The sequence below is a fragment of the Octopus bimaculoides genome, chromosome 24 (genome assembly GCF_046866305.1).
Source record: "Octopus bimaculoides isolate indiv1 chromosome 24, ASM4686630v1, whole genome shotgun sequence".
NCBI lineage: Eukaryota > Metazoa > Mollusca > Cephalopoda > Octopoda > Octopodidae > Octopus > Octopus bimaculoides.
Window position 1 is genome coordinate 9,837,681 of NC_142951.1, and position 20,000 is coordinate 9,857,680.

General features: G+C 36.6%; 1 protein-coding gene across 7 annotated transcripts in view; it reads left to right on the plus strand.

Annotated features, from left to right (window-relative positions):
- The window catches only part of LOC106867469 (uncharacterized), a 1,580,514-nt gene that overhangs the window by 1,507,912 nt on the left and 52,602 nt on the right, over positions 1-20,000 (plus strand). For 6 of the 7 annotated variants that reach the window (XR_016238261.1, XM_089341338.1, XM_089341342.1 and 3 more), the window contains one exon: positions 3,719-3,799. The exons of the other annotated variant lie outside the window; for it this stretch is intronic. Coding sequence is in view for 5 of the 6 variants with exons in the window: in XM_089341338.1 (XP_089197464.1) it covers positions 3,719-3,799 (81 nt within the window). In the remaining variant the exon portion in view is untranslated. The remainder of the gene's footprint in view (positions 1-3,718; positions 3,800-20,000) is intronic. 7 annotated transcript variants of the gene reach the window in all.

Consider the following 20,000-nt stretch of genomic DNA (forward strand, 5'->3'; position numbering starts at 1 on the left):
TTGCTTTGTAACCATATGTTTTTGGGTTCAACCCCACTTTGTTGCAACTTGGGAATCTTTTGCTATACTCCTAGGTTGACCTAAGCCTCGTGAGTGAATTTGGTGGGTGAAAGGTGAAAAAAAACAAAAAAAAAACATGTTTTTTATGGACCCTGAAAGGATGAAAAGTGAAGTCAGCCTTGATAGAATTTGAACTCTGAACGTAAAGAGCAGGGAGCGTAAATTTTGTCTGATGTCTTAACAATTCAGCTAGCTTGCTACTTTAATAATAATAATAATAATAATTATAATTATAATAATAATAATAATAATTATAATAATAATAATAGTAATAATAATAATAATAATAATTATAATTATAATAATAATAATGGTAATAATCATAATAATGGGTTTCAAATTTTGGCACAGGGCCAGCATGCTTCGGGAGGGGTTAAGTAGATTACATTTATCCCAGTGTTCAACTGGTACTTATTTCATCGACTCCGAAATGATGAGAGGCTAAGCCAACCTCAGTGGAATTTGAACTCAGAAATGTTGAGACGGACAAAATGTCACTAAGCATCTTGCCTAGCATGATAATGATTCTGCCAGCTCACCACCATAAGAATAATAATAATAATAATAATAATAATGACGACAATCTGATGCAGTCCCAGGCAGTGGCTCTAATGGCTTCTGATCTTAATCGATTGGAAGTGTTATCAGGTACATGTTTTGTCTTGGTATAAAAGATGGGCTACAGCAAATATTCTACTCAGTACCACAAATTTGCTGGTCAGTTGGTTAGTTGCTTGACCTTAACCAATTGAGCATGTTCCTTGGTGGCTGATGATATGTGCATCTCTGGTCACAAGCAGAAGTAGTGGGGGAGCATCATAACCATGTGTTGAGGGGAATTCTTTGGGGTTTGAATAATTCACCTCTGGAAACATGGGTGTTTTGTTCAGGCTGTTCCGTTGATCACATCAACTGGAACCCTCGATGTCATAAGCGACGGAGTGCCAACAACCAAAATCATGACTGGTATGAGCTTATATTAACTCTCATCCGTTTCTGTGAAGGTCTGAGACCTAGTGATTAGGGAGTCGTACCCACAATGTTGGATAGTGGGTTCAATTCCCAAGTCAGTCGGCGTGTTGTGTTCTTGAGCAAGACATTTCGTTTTATGCTGTAAAAGGTGACTGAAAGAGGCTGAGGCAGGATTTACACTGTGACCACATAAACCCCTCACCAGCAACGACTACCCTATACAGTAGTTTGCAAAGATGTCATCCACCAGGAGAAGGAAATCACCAACAAATAGTGGATTATGCATCACGCTGTTGCAGCACATGTCGCCATACCACTACAACTACCACTACTACTACTATTCAGTCTATATCAAAATGTTAATATATTTATTGCCTGAGGACATAGCTCCAAACACAATCATGTCTCTGAATATTTCTAGACTGATCAAGGACCAGGCAATAGTCGTCAATGATGTCACCAACCCACTTAAATGGTGTTCGCAGTTGTTGTTAGTCGAGTCATTTATCAATTTTATTCCCAATGTATTCTTGTATTCAGCTGTCTCTTACTAAATCAGATCTTTTGTTACAGTTCGTAGCCAGTAGGTTTCCTGTTATTGTTGACCTGTCACTCTGTTTGGTTTTGTGGAATATTTACCATAGAGTAGATTTTATTTATTTATTTACTCGATAAATTCATTTTATTTACAGTGTATTTTTGAAATTCTATTTCAATTTTTGTCTTTCTTGGATTTCTATATTTCTTATATATTTGTTTTTACCTCTTCTGTCCTGTTGTTCTTCTCTGAATGTTTTGTTTTAGTTAAAAAGAAAAACAAAATGACCAAGCATTTAATGTCGTATAAATGGTAACACAACAACTAGTAAGCAAAAGAGATAAGAGTTCAACTCCAAATAGTGGATGTCAGTTGTCATGGGTTAGATAGTAAACATTAAATAGTAATATACAGGGTGTATGAAGTATTTGAGGACATACGTTTTTGGGGTCATTGCTGCATCTTTTCCTAACTCTGTATAGTCTTTGTTTCAAAAAATAATAATGGCAGACCCTCAGCTTATTCAAGAAATGAAGAGGCATGCCATTATTGTGGTTATAAAGTCTGTGTACAGCCATTTAGAAATATCTTGATTTTTAAAAGTTGTCAGATCTTTCGTCTACAAAGTTTGTAAGGAGCTAGAGACTGAAGATAGAAATGTATTACCAGTATCAAAGCATAAAAAGCTTGAGTTAAGGAATAGAGTATATAAGATCTAGGCTCCATATGTTTCATAGTGAGTGGAACCTTGGAACTGGCAAATATCCAAGTGAGGTGTATACCGCAGGCTACTCAATAGGCCAAGGATATCCTGATTAAATGAAAGTTGATGACATTGTTGCAAGGAGGTACAGAACCTTTCATCTCAATAAACCAATGTTGTCCCTGAAAGTTTGAAGCTAACTTTCCTTCTACACCTTGAACTTTGGATCTTATATTCATGTATCACTTGTCCCGAATCTAGTGAATGCTAAGCGTATGGAAGACACAGAAATGGAGAAAATGAAATTAAGCTTGTCGCTTAAGGATATCTCACTTATCAACAAATCCGAATACATGAAACTCATTATTCATGCTACAAATGAATTGATTTGAAAGATGCGATGGAAAGCCTTCTTCTCCGTTTCCATTCTTACTGTGCACTGCACGATGCTATCTGTCGTGTTTTTCCTCGACAAAACTTTGATCAGAGATGGACCAGTATGCATAAACAGCATATTGAGTCCCTCCTTGTTGATCACATGTTGAATAGCTGCAGTTGTTCTGTCATCAGTGTGGGGCAGTTTAGGAAGCACTTTTCCAACTTGGTGCTTAGGGCCTTGTTATGCTGTTTACCCACTTTTATGTGTTTCGTGGATGCAGTTGTTTAGTTGCAGATGGTGGACAGCCATTGTGTGCTAAGCTCCTGAGGAACCACATGGTGTTGGTAAATTTTCCGCTGCTTCACCGCATTGTATATGTATATATATATGTATATACATAGATATGTTTATATACATATATATGTATATACACGCATACACATATATATGAGTTTGTGTGTATATATACATATATGTTTAGACATACATATATATATTGCTGTATGTGTACTTACATATATGCATATACATGCCTATATATATATATATATAGATAGATAGATAGATAGATAGATATGTGTATATACATATATATGTATATATAGAGAGAGATGTTTATACATTTGCATAGATATGTGTATATATATATATATATGTATATAAATAAATATATTTATATGCACGTTTGTGTATATGTCTATATGTGTGTATATATGTATACTCTTTTACTCTTTTTACTCTTTTACTTGTTTCAGTCATTTTGACTGCGGCCATGCTGGAGCACTGCCTTTAGTCGAGCAATATATATATATATATATATATATATATATATATATATATATATATTTGTGTGTATATATGTGTATGTGTCTATATGAATACATATATGTATATATGTGTGTGTGTGTTTATATGTATACATATATGTATATATGTGTGTGTATATACATGTGTGTGTGTGTATACATGTGTGTGTGTAAGTATATATACATGTGTGTGTGTATATATATATATTTATATATATACACATACACACACATATATATATACTCTTTGTTATTTGCAGGGCAGAGTCCAAATCATGTGAACTTTATACATCCCAGAGTCGAAGACTGGATAGTACATCTTCACTGTTTTCATCTCTCAAGTAAGTTATTGACTTAGGTTTTTGATGCCAATTAGGAAATTAACAACAATAATAATCATAATAATATCTTAATGCTTAGTACACTATGACATTTGGCAGTTAATTATTTCAACACTACAAATCTTGAAGTAGTTGTATGCTATCAACTTAATGTGACTGTCCCATGAAGGGAATAATACTACTGTTGGTTAGACCTAGGGAGCTGCACCACTTCCTGTCTGCCTTGACACATTTCCTGTGTCTTAATGTTTATAAGGGGGAGACAAACACCTCCACCCAGCCTAGCCAGCATCCAGGGACATGTTTCTGAGTCTTTGCTCATTATCAGTCTGGAGTAGCATGACCTGCTAGTCGAAGATGCCTGTCAAGCTCTTGGAAACATATAATAATTCTAGTGAAATACATTCACTGATTTCAATTTTCTAAACTACAAATCTTGTACAAATTATATACATATGTGTATATATATTTTTTCTCTTCTTTTGTTTCTCTCCTTATTTCTTTCTGTGTTCCTTTCTGTTGAAGAGCGTAGGCTCGAAATGTTAAAGACTTTCTCTCTTCCCAAGCATTATACTAATACATCCATTTGTTGTTTTCACCACCTGTCTTCGTCTGTTGTTTATCGTGAATTCTCCCTATATATATATATATATATATATATGTGCACTTAAATATATATAAGGGGTATAGGATATCAGCTACTTTTCTCCCCTGTTCTCAACTGTGGACTGCCTTGTCCTTAAGTTGTGGCCTGTCTCTGAGAGAAGGCTTTCTTCTTGCAGGCCTTGGTCTTGGATTGTCACTGATGCATTTGTAGTTTTTCTTTCTTCTTGGTAGGGGTGTTGGATTTATACCCACCTATTTTTTACATCTGGGAAGAGATGGATCAATGTTAGTCTGGCCTGTAATCCTTTGATGTGTCCAGCATGGGGGCGGGGTGGGGGGCCCCTATCAAGAGATTGTGCTCCACTGCCATAATTCTTAAGGTCATTGAGTCAAACAAACCACCACATCACAAGGACTTGACCGTGTACTAAAAAAATCACCACCACCACCGCCACTACTACTACTACTAATAATAATAATAATAATATCAACAGTACCACTAGCTCCCCCAATTCATAAGCTTCCCATAAACAACACCAATAGCATCATCATCATTATCATCAGCAACATCATAATCATCGCCATCACAACCTCATGGCTAAATCTTTTGCTCCGGCCGCAGTCAAATGACTGAAACAAGTATAAAAGAATAAAAGAACCACCCTAGCAGGATACCGACAACACCATCATACCATTGCTGGTATTCATGTCATGGGCACTAGATCAGCTGTAACCAACACTACTATCACCACCACCACCACCACCACCACCAATACCGTCGCTGCTGCCACCACCAACTCTGCCTTACACTCTTGAACTCCACTCACATTCTACTACTATGCATACACACACACACACACACACACATGCATGCATGCCTGCGCATACACATAATCACTACAATACCGCTGCCAACAACGAAAAGAAATTATGACCCCCCCCCCCCCCCCAACACCACCACCAATAGTAGCAACCCCGCCACCCTATTCACAACTGACAATCACATACCACACTCATCACTCCTACTGTGACCATCAGGTCTACAACACCAACATCACAGCTGCCAACAACGACAACAACAACAACAATCATTGCATGCCACTAACATCACCGCTACCACCATCACCACCACTTCCTCATAACCAACTGCAGCACTTGCACCAATACCACCACTGCCTGTACACCACCATGACCACCACCACGACGATGACGACGACCACTACCACCACAACCATTTCGTCACAACCATCATTACAAATACAACTTAACACTTCAACATCATAACAACAGTCACTACTACCACCACCACCACTACCCCCACCACCACCACTACCACCGCCACCACCACTACCACCACCACCATCACCAACATCAATAGTCATGTATTAGTCATAATCAAGATACCTTGCAGAAATTTCCAACCAGTCTGTGTTTTTTTTTTTTTTTTTACTAATTTTGTAATTTTTATTATTTCTTTTTGTTTTTTTTATTAATTCTTATTTTATTTACTTATTTATTTATTTTTATTCATGCCTTATATTCTTGTTTTCTGCAGCAGAAATTATTATTTAAAAAAATTTTTTGGGGCTTTTTACGTATTTTTACAATTTTCATAGGTGGGTGGATGATAAGGGGTGAGCGATGCAGGGTGGGCAGGCGGTACCGTTTTTTTGATATTCCACTTTCTTTCACACTTACCATTGCAGGAATGGTCCTTTTGTATGATACACAGACACACATATATATATATATTACATAGATATACATACACATGTATTTAAATATACATACATGTAGGCTTAAATACATTTGAATATATGCTTAAATATACATACATACACACACACACATATATAAACACACATTAGATGCACACATACATACATACACACACACATATATATATAAACACACATTAGATGCACACATACATACATATATGCTTAAATATACATACATACACACACACACACACACACATTTATATATATATATATATATATATATATATATAAACACATACATGCACACATACATACATATATGAATTTGATAATGCAAACCGGAAAATAGAATGCAGAACATGACAACTTATATATTTTTTATCAATAATCTGCAAAAGTTACAGCATGACTCAAGGGCCAAGATTTTAATGCATTGGCATTTATCTATAACATATATATATATATATATATATATATATATACAGGCGCAGGGGTGACTGTGTGGTAAGTAGCTTGCTTATCAACCACATGGTTCTGGGTTCAGTCCCACTGCGTGGCACCTTGGGCAAGTGTCTTCTACTATAGCCTCAGGCCGACCAAAGCCTTGTGAGTGGATTTGGTAGACTGAAGCTAAAAAAAGCCCGTCATTTATATGTATATATATATATGTATGTGTGTGTATATGTTTGCGTGTCTCTGTTTGTCCCCCACCTAGCATTGTTTGACGACCGATGGTAGTGTGCTTACGTCCCCCGTAACTTAGCGATTCAGCAAAAGAAACTGATAGAATAAGTACTCGGCTTCAAAAGAATAAGTCCTGGGGGTCGATTTGCTCGACTAAAAGATGGTGCTCTAGCATGGCCGCAGTCAAATGACTGAAACAAGTAGAAGAGTAAAGATATATATATATATATACACACACATGGCAAATAAGGAAATGGAGAGGATACAAATATGACATACATGAGCTGGTAGATATTCTAGGATGTCTATTTATTCCAAAGTATTAGAAAGTATTACAAGAATACATACGTATGCAATAACTATGTGTTACACACACATGTACTAATATTACAGAATGGAGCAAAAGATCAGTTTGTCAGAAGGTACTAGGTTCCTTAAGGCCGTTTCTGCCAAGAGGCAATGAAATCCTCTATGCCATCTCCATCTCCTCAGTGTTCTGTAGGGATGGACAGATAAAGTTTGGATGATGAATGTGCCTCTAGGCTTCTTCAGAGGGTCTAAGTGGTTGGGAGGGTTTACTATCCCTTAGTTGGTTGATTTCCCAACCCCTAACTCACACAGAAAGATATGTATTTATTATTAAGGGAATTACTACACATAAATGCCTCTTGCTATTAGACACTCTTAAAGTCAAAACTACCATAATAAATACAGTGTACCTAACACGAGGTAATGCAACTTTTGGAGCCAACCCTTAAAAGCAGATTCAGCCATAAATCATATGAATTTGTTTTTAAGGGTTGACTTCAAAGGATGCATTCCCTCGCGTTTGGTACACTGTGTATATATTATGGTGGTTTTGACTTTGAGTCCATAATAGCATGAGACGTTTATGTGTAGTAATACCCTTAATATTAATAAATATATTTAAAGGGAATAAATTATAAATTTTTCCCTTATAAAGATTTTATCCTATTATAAATTTTATATATATATGTATGGTGATGATAGCTGTCTACTTGTGATATATATATATATAGGTATGATGCTGCAAATAAGCAAAAAAGGATTAAATATATGAGTATATTTATATTTTTATTAATAGTGTCAATGCATGAGACTCTCAGAGCCGGAGTCACTCTGTTACTTCTGCTAAATATTAATAAAATATATAGATATATATATGAGTGGCTGTGTGGTAAGTAACTTGCTTACCAACCACATGGTCCTGGGTTCAGTCCCACTGTGTGGCACCTTGGGCAAGTGTCTATATAGCCTTGAGCCGACCAAAGCCTTGTGAGTGGATTTGATAGATGGAAACTGGAAGAAGCACGTCATATATGTATATATATATATATATATATATATATATATATATATATATATATATATATATATATATATATATACATACATATATATATAATTTAATTTTAATTTACATAAATTGATTTTAAATGAGTTTTTACCTGTCCATTTGGATTTTTATCCCTAATATTATTATTATTATATATATATATATATATATATATATATATATATATATGTATGTATGTATTTGTGTGTATATATTTGTGTGTCTGTTTGTCACCCCATCCAGCATTGCTTGACAACCGATGCTGGTGTGTTTGCATCCCCGTAACTTAGCGGTTCGGCAAAAGAGAATGATAGAATAAGTACTAGGCTTGCAAAGAATAAGCTCTGGGGTCGATTTGCTCGACTGTAAAAGGTGGTGCTCTAGCATGGCCGCAGTCAAATGACTGAAAGAAATAAAAGAGTAAAGAATGTATGTATGTATGTATGTATGTATGTATGTGTGTGTGTGTGTGCATTTTTGTATTTGAAACACTACAGCTTCATAACCAGCAACCAGTGTTAGTTTGTTTGCATCCTCCATAACTCAGCAGTTTGGCAAAAATGATTCCCAATAAGAATAAATACCAAACTTGAAAATAAATCAAGAAACAGGGGTTGATCTGAAAGAGTTTTAGCCCTTCACAGTGCTGCTGCTGCATCATAACTGCAGTCTCAATGATGGAAACAAGCAAAAGAATAAAGGAATAAAATAAAAGAATAGTGGAATACCATTCGTTTTATGTTGAGGAATTTTTCTTCTCTTCAAGTTTTTGATTTGCTGGAATGAGATTTCAGTTTGTTTTTTTTTTTCCTGTTTTATTTTCGTATATTTTTAATCATTTTTTTTTTTGTTTTTCGGCACTTCTGTATTATATATATTTTGTTTTTATTTTTTTTTGTTTTTGTTTATTAATCTCTTTATTTTGTTTCGGACATTTTCATTCATTTATTTACTGGTTTCAATGTCTTTGTATATATATATATATATACATATATATATATATATATACACACACACACACACATACATAAATATATATATATATATATATATGCACACCCTCCTATATATATATGTATGTATATATATATATACATATATATATTATATATATGTATGTATATATCTATATAATATATATATATATATATGGATATATATGTATGTATATATTATATATTCACACACCAATTTATATGTGTGTGAGTGTATGTATATGTGTGTGCCTGTGCATGTGTGTGCATATACATATTTACACATGAACACACACACACACATAGATATAGGTTTGTTGTTATTTTTATTATTTTTGTTGCTGCAAGTTTGCAGGGGTGGGGTGGGGTGGGTTGGGGTTCTGTAATTCTTTCATAGTTTGTTTTTTTTTTTTGTTAAATTTCTTGGTGTTGATTAGTTTGCGGAAATATGTGTTTTCTTACCGTTGCTTTTTTTTTTATTATTATTATTACTGATTTTCGGTCATCTTTGTTGCTGCTGCTACTGCTGCTGCTACTGCTGCTGGAGTTATTGGTTGTTGTTGTTGTTGTTGTTGTTGTTGTTGTTGTTGTTGTTGTTGTTGGTGGTGGTGGTGGTGATGGTGATGGTGGCGGTGGTGTTGTTTTCGTTGTTTGAAGTCGAAATGGAAAATTAAGGATCTGGAGACTTCTTTCATTTTGGAGTCAGAGTTACTTGTGTCGCGTAGCGGTGGTGTGTCGCGTAGCGGTGGTGTGGCGTGGTGCCATACGGTACAGGGTATATGGTTATGGTATAGTCTTTTTTATTTTTCGTTCTTGTTTTTTTTTGTTTTGTTTTGTTTTGATTTTTGTTTTTCTTTCTGGTTCGCTTATTTGTTGTTTTTGTTTCCTTCTAAAAAAAAAAAAAGAAAAGAAAAGAGTATGCATTTTATTAAACATCATCATGCAATGTTCTTGATGAAAGAAAACCAAAAGAAAGAAAAAAATCAGAAAGAAAAGCAAAATAAATGAAAAAATTACTACTGCATCCCACCACCACCACCACCAAACAAAAGGAAAAAAAAGAAATTGACTGCTTAATGAGATGCCAAAGGGAGAGCCATTCTATGGGTCAAGCAACCTGCTAGAAACTGCAGCCAAAACTCCCTTAACTGCTTTTCATATCAATTCACCTGAAATAACCCTTGGGTCTATAATACAAAGCTTCCAGTTTTAGACTTTAAATTAAAACTTTCCCTCAGAATTTCATGTTAATTTAGATTGAAAATACCAGCTTTCTATTATAGGCACAGGGTCTGAAATTTTGGGGGAGTGGTTGAGGACAATTTATTACATTAACCCCCAGTATTCAACTGGTATTTATTTTGTTGACCCTGAAAGGATGAAAGGCAGAGTCGACCTCAGCAGAATTTGAACCCTGTGCTAATGGTTCTGCTAGTTGGCCTTGTACTAGAGCCGTTGGTGTCAGGAAGCAGACAGAGTAAGCTGGGGTAGTTTTCTACCTGGCTGGCTCCTCCTGTCAACCGTCCTACTCATGCATACACAGAAGATGGATGTTAAATGATGAGGATGCTGATGACCACTGTTTCCAAAAATTAGTTGAAACAATAGTAGTGTATATAATCTTTTACTTGTTTCAGTCATTAGACTGTGGCCATGCTGGGGCACCACTTTTAGGTGCAGGAGTGGCTGTGTGGTAAGTAGCTTGCTTACCAACCACATGGTTCTGGGTTCAGTCCCACTGCGTGACACTTTGGGCAAGTGTCTTCTACTATAGCCTCGAGGCTGACCAGAGCCTTGTGAGTGGATTTGGTAGACGGAAACTGAAAGAAGCCCGTCATATATATGTATATATATGTATGTGTGTGTATATGTTTGTGTGTCTGTGTTTGTCCCCCCAACATCGCTTGACAACTGATGCTGGTGTGTTTACGTCCCCCCAACATCGCTTGACAACTGATGCTGGTGTGTTTACGTCCCTGTAACATAGCGGTTCGGCAAAACAGACCAATAGAATAAGTACTAGGCTTACAAAGAATAAGTCCTGAGGTCGATTTGCTTGACTAAAGGCGGTGCTCCAGCATGGCCACAGTCAAATGACTGAAACAAGTAAAAGAGTAAAGAGTAAATGAATCGACCCCTGGTACTTACTCTATCAATCCCTTTTGCCAAGCCACTAAGTTACAGGGACATAAACACACCAACACCTGTTGTTAAGCAGTGGTGGGAAACAACACAGACATAAAGACACACACACATAAATATATCAATAAACAATGGGCTTCCTTCAGTTTCCATCCACCAAATCCGCTCACAAAGCTTTGGTTGGTCCAAGGTTATGGAAGACATTTGCCAAAGGTGTTATCCAGTGGGAGTGAACCTGGAACCATGTCGTTGGGAAGCAAATTTCTTACCACAGAAAGGGTTAAAGTGATTTAAATTAAGGCGTTCTTTAAAATTTCATTTTAATTTAGATTCAAAATACCAGCTAAATAATGACAAAATTATTTTATTAAACTCTTCATTATTTTTAAAATTAGTTGAAATTATTTTCAAAATCATTTTCAGAATTAGTTGAAACATTGGCAATGTATATCAACAGAAATATGGTAACCAAAGGGTTAAAGTAATTTAAATTAAAATCATCTGTCTAAATTTCACGATAATTTACATTCAAAATTATCTTACTTAAATTCTTTATCATTTTCAAAATAATTGAAACATTAGCAGTTTATATCAACAGAAATATGGAAGCAATCATTTTAATTTTGGTTCAAAATACCAACTTAATAGCAACAAAATTCTTTTACTGAGTTCTTCACTATTTTCAAAATTGGCAGAAACATTAGCTGTGTAAGAACAGAAATATGGTAACATAAGGGTTAAAGTGATCTAAAATACAACTTTCCATCAAAATTTCATGTTTGTATACATTTGGAACACCAGCTTAATAATACTCTTTTACTCTTTTACTTGTTTCAGTCATTTGACTGCGGCCATATATAATGACACCTATATAATGACAAAATTATTTTAGTAAATTCTTCAAAATCTTCCATCAAAATTTTATGGTTATTTAGGTTAAGCACCTATTTAGTAAAGACAAATTTATTTTATTAAATTCATTATTTTCAAAATTAAAAGGCAGTGAACAGGCAGAGTCATTAGCACGTGGGGCAAAATGCTTAGTGGTATTTTACCCGTTGCTGTGTTCTGAGATCAAATTCTATCAAGGTTGACTTTGCCTTTCATCCTTTTGGGGTCAATAAATTAAGTACCAGTTATGCACTGGGGTCATCACAGCTTCCATTGGATTCTTTATTATATCTCTTTCACTGAAGCCACCACCTCTCTAATCCATAACAATACTACCACGATAACCACCACTACAACAACCACCACTAGCACCACAACTGCTGCTATTGTCACTGTTACAACTACCAGTGTCACCAGTATTTTCACCACTACTACCACCAAGACCACCACATCTACTACCGTCATGACAACCATCACTATCAACATAAGCACCATCACCACTGCCTTTACCACCACCACCAACAAGAACAACAACATTTTCCGTCACCTCCATCTTTCACCATTGCAAATACCTCAACCACCACTACCACCAGCACTGCAACAACTTATCACCTTCCCAACTTTTCCATCACCATCCTCATTGTCACCATCATCATCATCGCCATATCCACAGCACCACAGCTCTCTCTCACCTTCACCATCATCACTCATCATCACAGCCACCACCATCACCATCGTCATCATCACAGCCCCCACAACCATTGTCATCACTTGTCCCCATGACCACCGTCATCATCATCATCATCACCATTGTCAGCACTCATCATAACCACCACCACCACCACCATCAGCATCATCATCATCATCATCATCATCACTCGTCATCACAACCACTATCATCATCACCATCGTTGTCATCATCCCCATCATCATCATCACACCATCGTCATCATCACAACCCCCACAACCATTGTCATCACTTGTCCCCATGACCACCGTCATCATCATCATCATCACCATTGTCAGCACTCATCATAACCACCACCACCATCAGCATCATCATCATCATCATCATCATCACAACCACTATCATCATCACCATCGTTGTCATCATCCCCATCATCATCATCACCATCATCGTTGTCGTCATCATCATCATCGTCATCATCGTCACATCCACCACCACCACCACTATCATCATCATCATCACCACCACCACCTCTGAACATCAAGCAGCCTTATGAATAATTCCGTTGACCAAATTTTCTGTTTTTTTCTTTTTCTTTTTTTATTTCTTTGGTTCAAGTATGTACGTTTGGGGTGGGCTGGATGGCGGGAGAGGAGAGGGTTTCCTTTTTCTTTTTCTTTTTTTTTTTCATACATACCGTCTGAACATAATGAAAAACAACGTAGTAGTAGCAGCAGCAGCAGTAGCAGCAGAGGTAGCAGCAGCAGCAGCAGTAGTAGTAGTAGCACTGATTTGTAACTCTCCTGCATGTGGGTTTCTTGAAAGGAATTGTGATCAAAAGAGAACTTTGTATTATTTTTGTTGCTGTTGTTGTTGGTGGTGGTGGTGGTGGTGGTGGTAGCAATGATAATGTTATTCCTGTTGTTGTTGTTGCTGTTCGTGTTTATTTTTTTTTGTGTTGGTAGTAATGTACTGGTTGTTTTGGCTCTTGTCACCTGTGATTGATGATGATGATGATGATGGGGGTGGTGCTCATGATGATGATGGTTGTGGTGGTGATGGTGGTGGAAATGGTACTGAGGTTGATGATGATTGTGGTTGCGATAGTAGTCATGATGATGATTGTTGCGGTGGTTGTGATGGTGGTGGAAGTGATGATGATGATGATGATAATAATAATGGTCTTAAAGTTTGGAACAAGACTTGCAACTGCAAGGGAGGTGCGAATATGTTGATTATATTGACCCCAGCATACAACTGGTATTTATTTCATCACCCCCTTGCTTGACAACCGATGCTGGTGTGTTTACATCTCCGTAACATAGCGGTTCGGCAAAAGTGACCAATAGAATAAGTACTAGGCTTACAAAAAATAAATCCTGGGGTTGATTTGCTTGACTAAAGGTGGTGCTCCAGCATGGCCGCAGTCAAATGACTGAAACAAGTGGAGTAGAGTAGAATAAAGAGATAAAGAAATGAATGAAAAATTGTTCTCTGTTCCTATATTAATCTACATAAAACAAGCCTGCTAGACACAACAGTCAAATCTTCTTCAAACAGCATCTTACTGTTTTTAAAAGAAGTGATAAATTGGATGAAATAGTCCTATATAAAAGCATATTCTTTTATCTTTTACTCAATTCGTTCGTCAGACTGTGGCAATGCTGGAGCACTATACTGAAGGGCTTTAGCCAAACAAATCGACCCCAGGACTTATTGGTTTTTTTCTAGACTGGTATTTTTTTGAGTGGCCTAAATTTCCAAATTGCTGAATTATGGGGATGAAAACAAACCAATGTAGGTATTCAAGCGGTGGTGGTGGGTGGGTATGGACACATGCTAAAACACACATATACATATGAGGGTGTGCTGAAAAGTTCCTGGCTTTAAGGTTATCACGAAAGGCCTGGTTGGAGGCCCAACCTTCTGAGTTCTTTAACAGGGTTTAGAAAAACTGAAGGACCGCCGCAATAAGTGTGTGAACCTGAGAGGGGAATATGTTGAATAAAATCATAATTAACTGATTCTCCTGTATTTATTTTTACCCAAGGCCAGGAAATTTTCAGCATCCGGCACATATGTATGCATGCACCCATATATGTATACAATGGGTTTCTTTCAGTTTCCCTCTTCCAAATTCACTCACAAGGCATTGGTTGACCCAGAGCTGTAATGGAAGATGCCCCAGGTGCCACACAGCAGTTGGACTGTACCTGAAACCATGGGGAGTGAAATTCTTATCACACAGGCATGCCTGCATCTATGTCTAGACAAAAAAAGAAACAGAAAATAGATGGGAAGATCAAGGCTGAACTAGCTTTGATCATAGGCCTGTCCTGGGGTTAAATAAGCAACAACAATCAATAGAAGTTCAAACAAAATATCAAAACGCATTGGTATTGATCTCGGTTGTGTTTTTATTTTTTTTTATCTATTTAGACTGTTGTTTTCCTCTATCTGAAATTTGAATAATTTGTTGGGGTGGGCATGTACGGCTGTGTGATGAAGAACTTCTTTTCACAAACACTCGACTAGGTGGAAAATGTGCGAAACCCTTTCACACCTTGTGGGTCTGTCAAAGTGATAGAGCCAAAAATGGGTGAAAGTTCAAAGTCACTATCAACTGTGAGTCGACTCATAAACTTTAACCCTTCTCTATCAAATTAACCACACCAAAGGGACCACAACTCATCTCTCTTTTATTTGTCACCTTTTTGTTTTTCTTTTAGTGTTTTTTTCTCTTTTTATCTATTCGAGTAGCTCTGTGGTATTTTGAATTTGAAAAAAGACTGCAAGATCATACAGAACATGCTATATACAGGAAAAGCTCGTCCAACTTTTCTACAATCCAAACACAAAATTTATAGAGGCTCACATTCAAGCAGTGTTGTAAGCTTCAGAATCGATGTCAAGCTGGGCATAAACTGCAGAAGTGGAAAGGTGGCAGCTGTGTTTCAGCATATGTATTCAATCTGTGCAGCTTCAGATATGAGCACGGATGGGAAATTTCATCTATATAGCTCCATCATTTTGCATACTGCTTATTCCCCAGATCTTTCTCCTACCAATTATCACTTTTTCAAGCACCTTGATGGTTTCTTGCGAGAGAAGGAATTCAAGAATCAAACCAATGTTGAAAGTGCATTCAAAGAGTTTATCAGCTCCAGAACTCCAGGTTTTTATGTTACTGGAATGAACAAACTTGGGATATGGAAGAGAACAATAAGGATTGATAGTATACTAAATATATTCCATCAAGGATATCTCAAAAAGATTTTGTGAGTTAAATGGTGGAACTATGGCCACAAATGAGGAGAAATTGAGAAGAGCAAGGTCATGATTGCTATAAGAGTGCTGATTCCATCCGGCTCACCATGCACTCCTATCTAGCAAAGACTACAGGATTGGAAAAGCAGAAGCAGTGTTGCAGCATGTGCATTCCATCATTCTGGCTTCTGCAATATATGTCTATAAGACTTGGAAGAGAATGGTAATGACAGATTTTTTTATCGTTTCCTTGTTTCAGTTATTTGATGGTGGCCATGATGTATCACTGCCTTGAAGGGTTTAAGTTGATCAAACCGACCCAGGACGTATTTTTTTAAAGCCTAGTACTTATTCTATCAGTCTGTTTTGCCAAACCAGTAAGTTAACGGGAGGCAAACACACCAGCAACTGTTGTCGCAGGAGTGGCTGTGTGGTAAGTAGCTTGCTTTCCAACCACATGGTTCTGGGTTCAGTCCCACTGCATGGCATCTTGGGCAAATGTCTTCTACTATAGCCTCGGGCCAACCAAAGCCTTGTGAGTGGATTTGGTAAACAGAAACTGAAAGGAGCCCGTCACATATATGTATATGTATATATATGTATGTCTGTGTTTGTCCCCCACAACATCGCTTGACAACCGATGCTGGTGCGTTTATGGCTCCGTAACTTAGTGGTTTGGCAAAAGAGATCGATAGAATAAGTACTAGGCTTACAAAGAATATGTCCTGGGGTCAATTTGCTCGACTAAACGCAGTGCTCCAACATGGCCGCAGTCAAATGACTGAGAGAAGTAAAAAAAAAAGTGGTTGTGGGGGAATAATGCTGCCACAATGACACATATATATATTCATTCACAAGGTTTTTGTCAGCCTGAGGCTATAGCAGAAGACACTTGCTCAAGGTGCCACGCAGTGAGACTAAATCTGGAACCCTGTGGTTGGGAAGCAAGCGGCTTACCACACAGTCATGCATACACCTAGAAAATTCATTCCATTAAAGGTGCCTCAGAATGATTCTGAGGTGAAAGGACTGGGTCACAAACGTGGAGATTCTGAGAAGAGAAGAGTCGTAACCATTGGAAGAGATTGTAGCAATGTGCTGATCCTGTCTGGCTGGGCTCGGTCTCATTCTAGCTGATCAACAACACTTGAAAACTGCCACAACTTGGGTACCACATGTTGGAAGGTGCTTAAGGGACTTGTGGAAGATCAGTCGGCAGCAGATACTTCAAGATGACCTGAAGACATTCAATATTACATGGAATGGAAGCAGAAGAGTAGCAGCCAACAAAAACCTACTGGAGGAATTTTGCTGGCTGACTTGCTGAGCATTGCAGGAAGACCTAGAGCTAAAAAAGATATATTTTGACTGAAAATTACTATGGCAATTATCATCAATTTTTCCATAACTTTAATATTTGACAGAATTAATGGAAACAACAGCACTAATTAAAGAATATGAATTCTGAGAAAGAATCAGGCGGGGGAAGAAAAAAAAATGGTCAAAGTTATATATATGAGAAACATTATTAACAAATGTTCTGCTAATTCTTCAAAAGAATGGAAGTGAAATAAGCAATTTTAACGGCACCATTATATTGAAGAATATATGTGTATGTATACACACACACATCTGAGTTTGTACATATGTATATATATGAGTAAGTTCTTAAACACAGACACATAGGTGAATTTACAAATATATGTATACATGTACAGATATATATATATATATATATATATATATACACACATACATACAAGCACACACATAATATTCACACACACACATATCAGTACACATATATATGAATCTATGAAGATATCCATATATATGAAATATATGCATACATTCACACACATTTATATAGAAAACATAATGTTTATACATGTATATATACACATGCACACATATATACATTATGATATATTATGACAGTGTATATTGGGATGTATGTCTGTGGGTGTGCATATAATATATACACACAGACATATATAAGTAATTACATGAAGTATACTGTATACCTGCATATATATATATATATATATATATATATATATATATATATATATATATATATGTATGTATATATATATATATATACATACATATATATATATATATACATACATACATATACACACACACACACACACACACATATATATATATATATATATATATATATATATATATACACACGTACATACATATATACACACACACACACACACACACACACACACACACACACATACATATATATATATATACATACATGCATACATACATATATATATATATATATATATATAGTATATATATTGCTGCAAACATAGACAGACATGAAAGCCTCCACACACACACCCACACATGCATATACATTCACTAATTTTAAAGATTTATCACTTGTTTACGTGTCACTTTTCAATTAATAATATCCCTACCCCCACCCCATATTCGCCATTGACACACACCTAATAATATAAGAAAGACCACAACTCCCTTGTATTACACCCTTCATGCTGACAAGAGCATTATTATTATTATTTTTATCATCATTATTATTACCATCGTCATCATTATATTATTATTATTATTATTATTATTAGTTGTAGTAGTAGTAGTAGTAGTGCTGTTTTTATTATTATTATTTTTATTATTGTCAATGCCATCCTTGTTATTATTTTATCTATACATTTTTTTTTTTACTTATATTATTTTTCTTTGAATGGAAATCTCTCTTGAGATTATTATCATTATTATTAATTATTGATTAAGACGGTGATCTGGCAGAATCATTAACATGTGGGTGTAATGCCTAGTGGCATTTTGTCCGTTGCTATGTTCTGAGCTCAAATTCTACCGAGGTCGACTTTACCTTTTATCCTTTCAGGGTCAATAAATTAAGTACCAGCTGCGTACTGGGGTCCAATGTAATCGACTAGTCTCTTCCCCAACAAATTTCAGGCTGTGTGCCTTTAATCAAAAGGGTTATTAATTATCGACTTACCTACTGCTTTCATGTAACAGGCCTTGTACCAAAAGGAATCACCCTGGGGCAGCTAAGTGGCAGAACTGTTAGTACTCTGGAAAAACATTTAAATTGATAGGGTTTTTCTAAGGCATGCGGCTGAGTGGTTAGGTATTTGGCTTACAATCATAAGGTTATGAGTTCAATTCCTGCAGACGCTTTATGTCCTTAAGCAAGACACTTTATTTCATGTCACTCCAGTCCACTCAGCTGGCAAAAATGTGTGGTACCTGTATTTCAAAGGGCCCAGCATTGTCACATTCTGTGTCATGCTGAATCTTCACAGGAACTATATTAAGGGTACGCGTGTCTGTGGAGTGCTCAGCCACATGCATGTTAATTTCACAAGCTGACTGTTCCATTGATCGGATCAACTGGAACCCTCATCGTCATAACGGAGGGAAGACTTATCATCATAATCTTTTGGATTTCCTCGAGACTTGATTCTCCTGACATATTGGTCTAAACCTTTCTGTCATCCCGTTTTTTTTTTTAATCATACCTAGGGCACCTACAGTAACAGGAACAATGTTTCCTTTAAGTTGCCACATCCCATAGGTGCAGGAGTGGCTGTGGGGTAAGTAGCTTGTTTACCAACCACATGGTTCTGGGTTCAGTCTCACTGCGTGGCATCTTGGGCAAGTGTCTTCTACTATAGCCTCGGGCCGACCAAAGCCTTGTGAGTGGATTTGGTAGACGGAAACTGAAAAGAAGCCCATCGTATATATGTATGTGTGTGTATATGTTTGTGTGTCTGTGTTTGTACCCCCAACTGATGCTGATGTTGCTGATGTGTTTACGTCCCCATAACTTAGCGGTTCGGCAAAAGAGGCC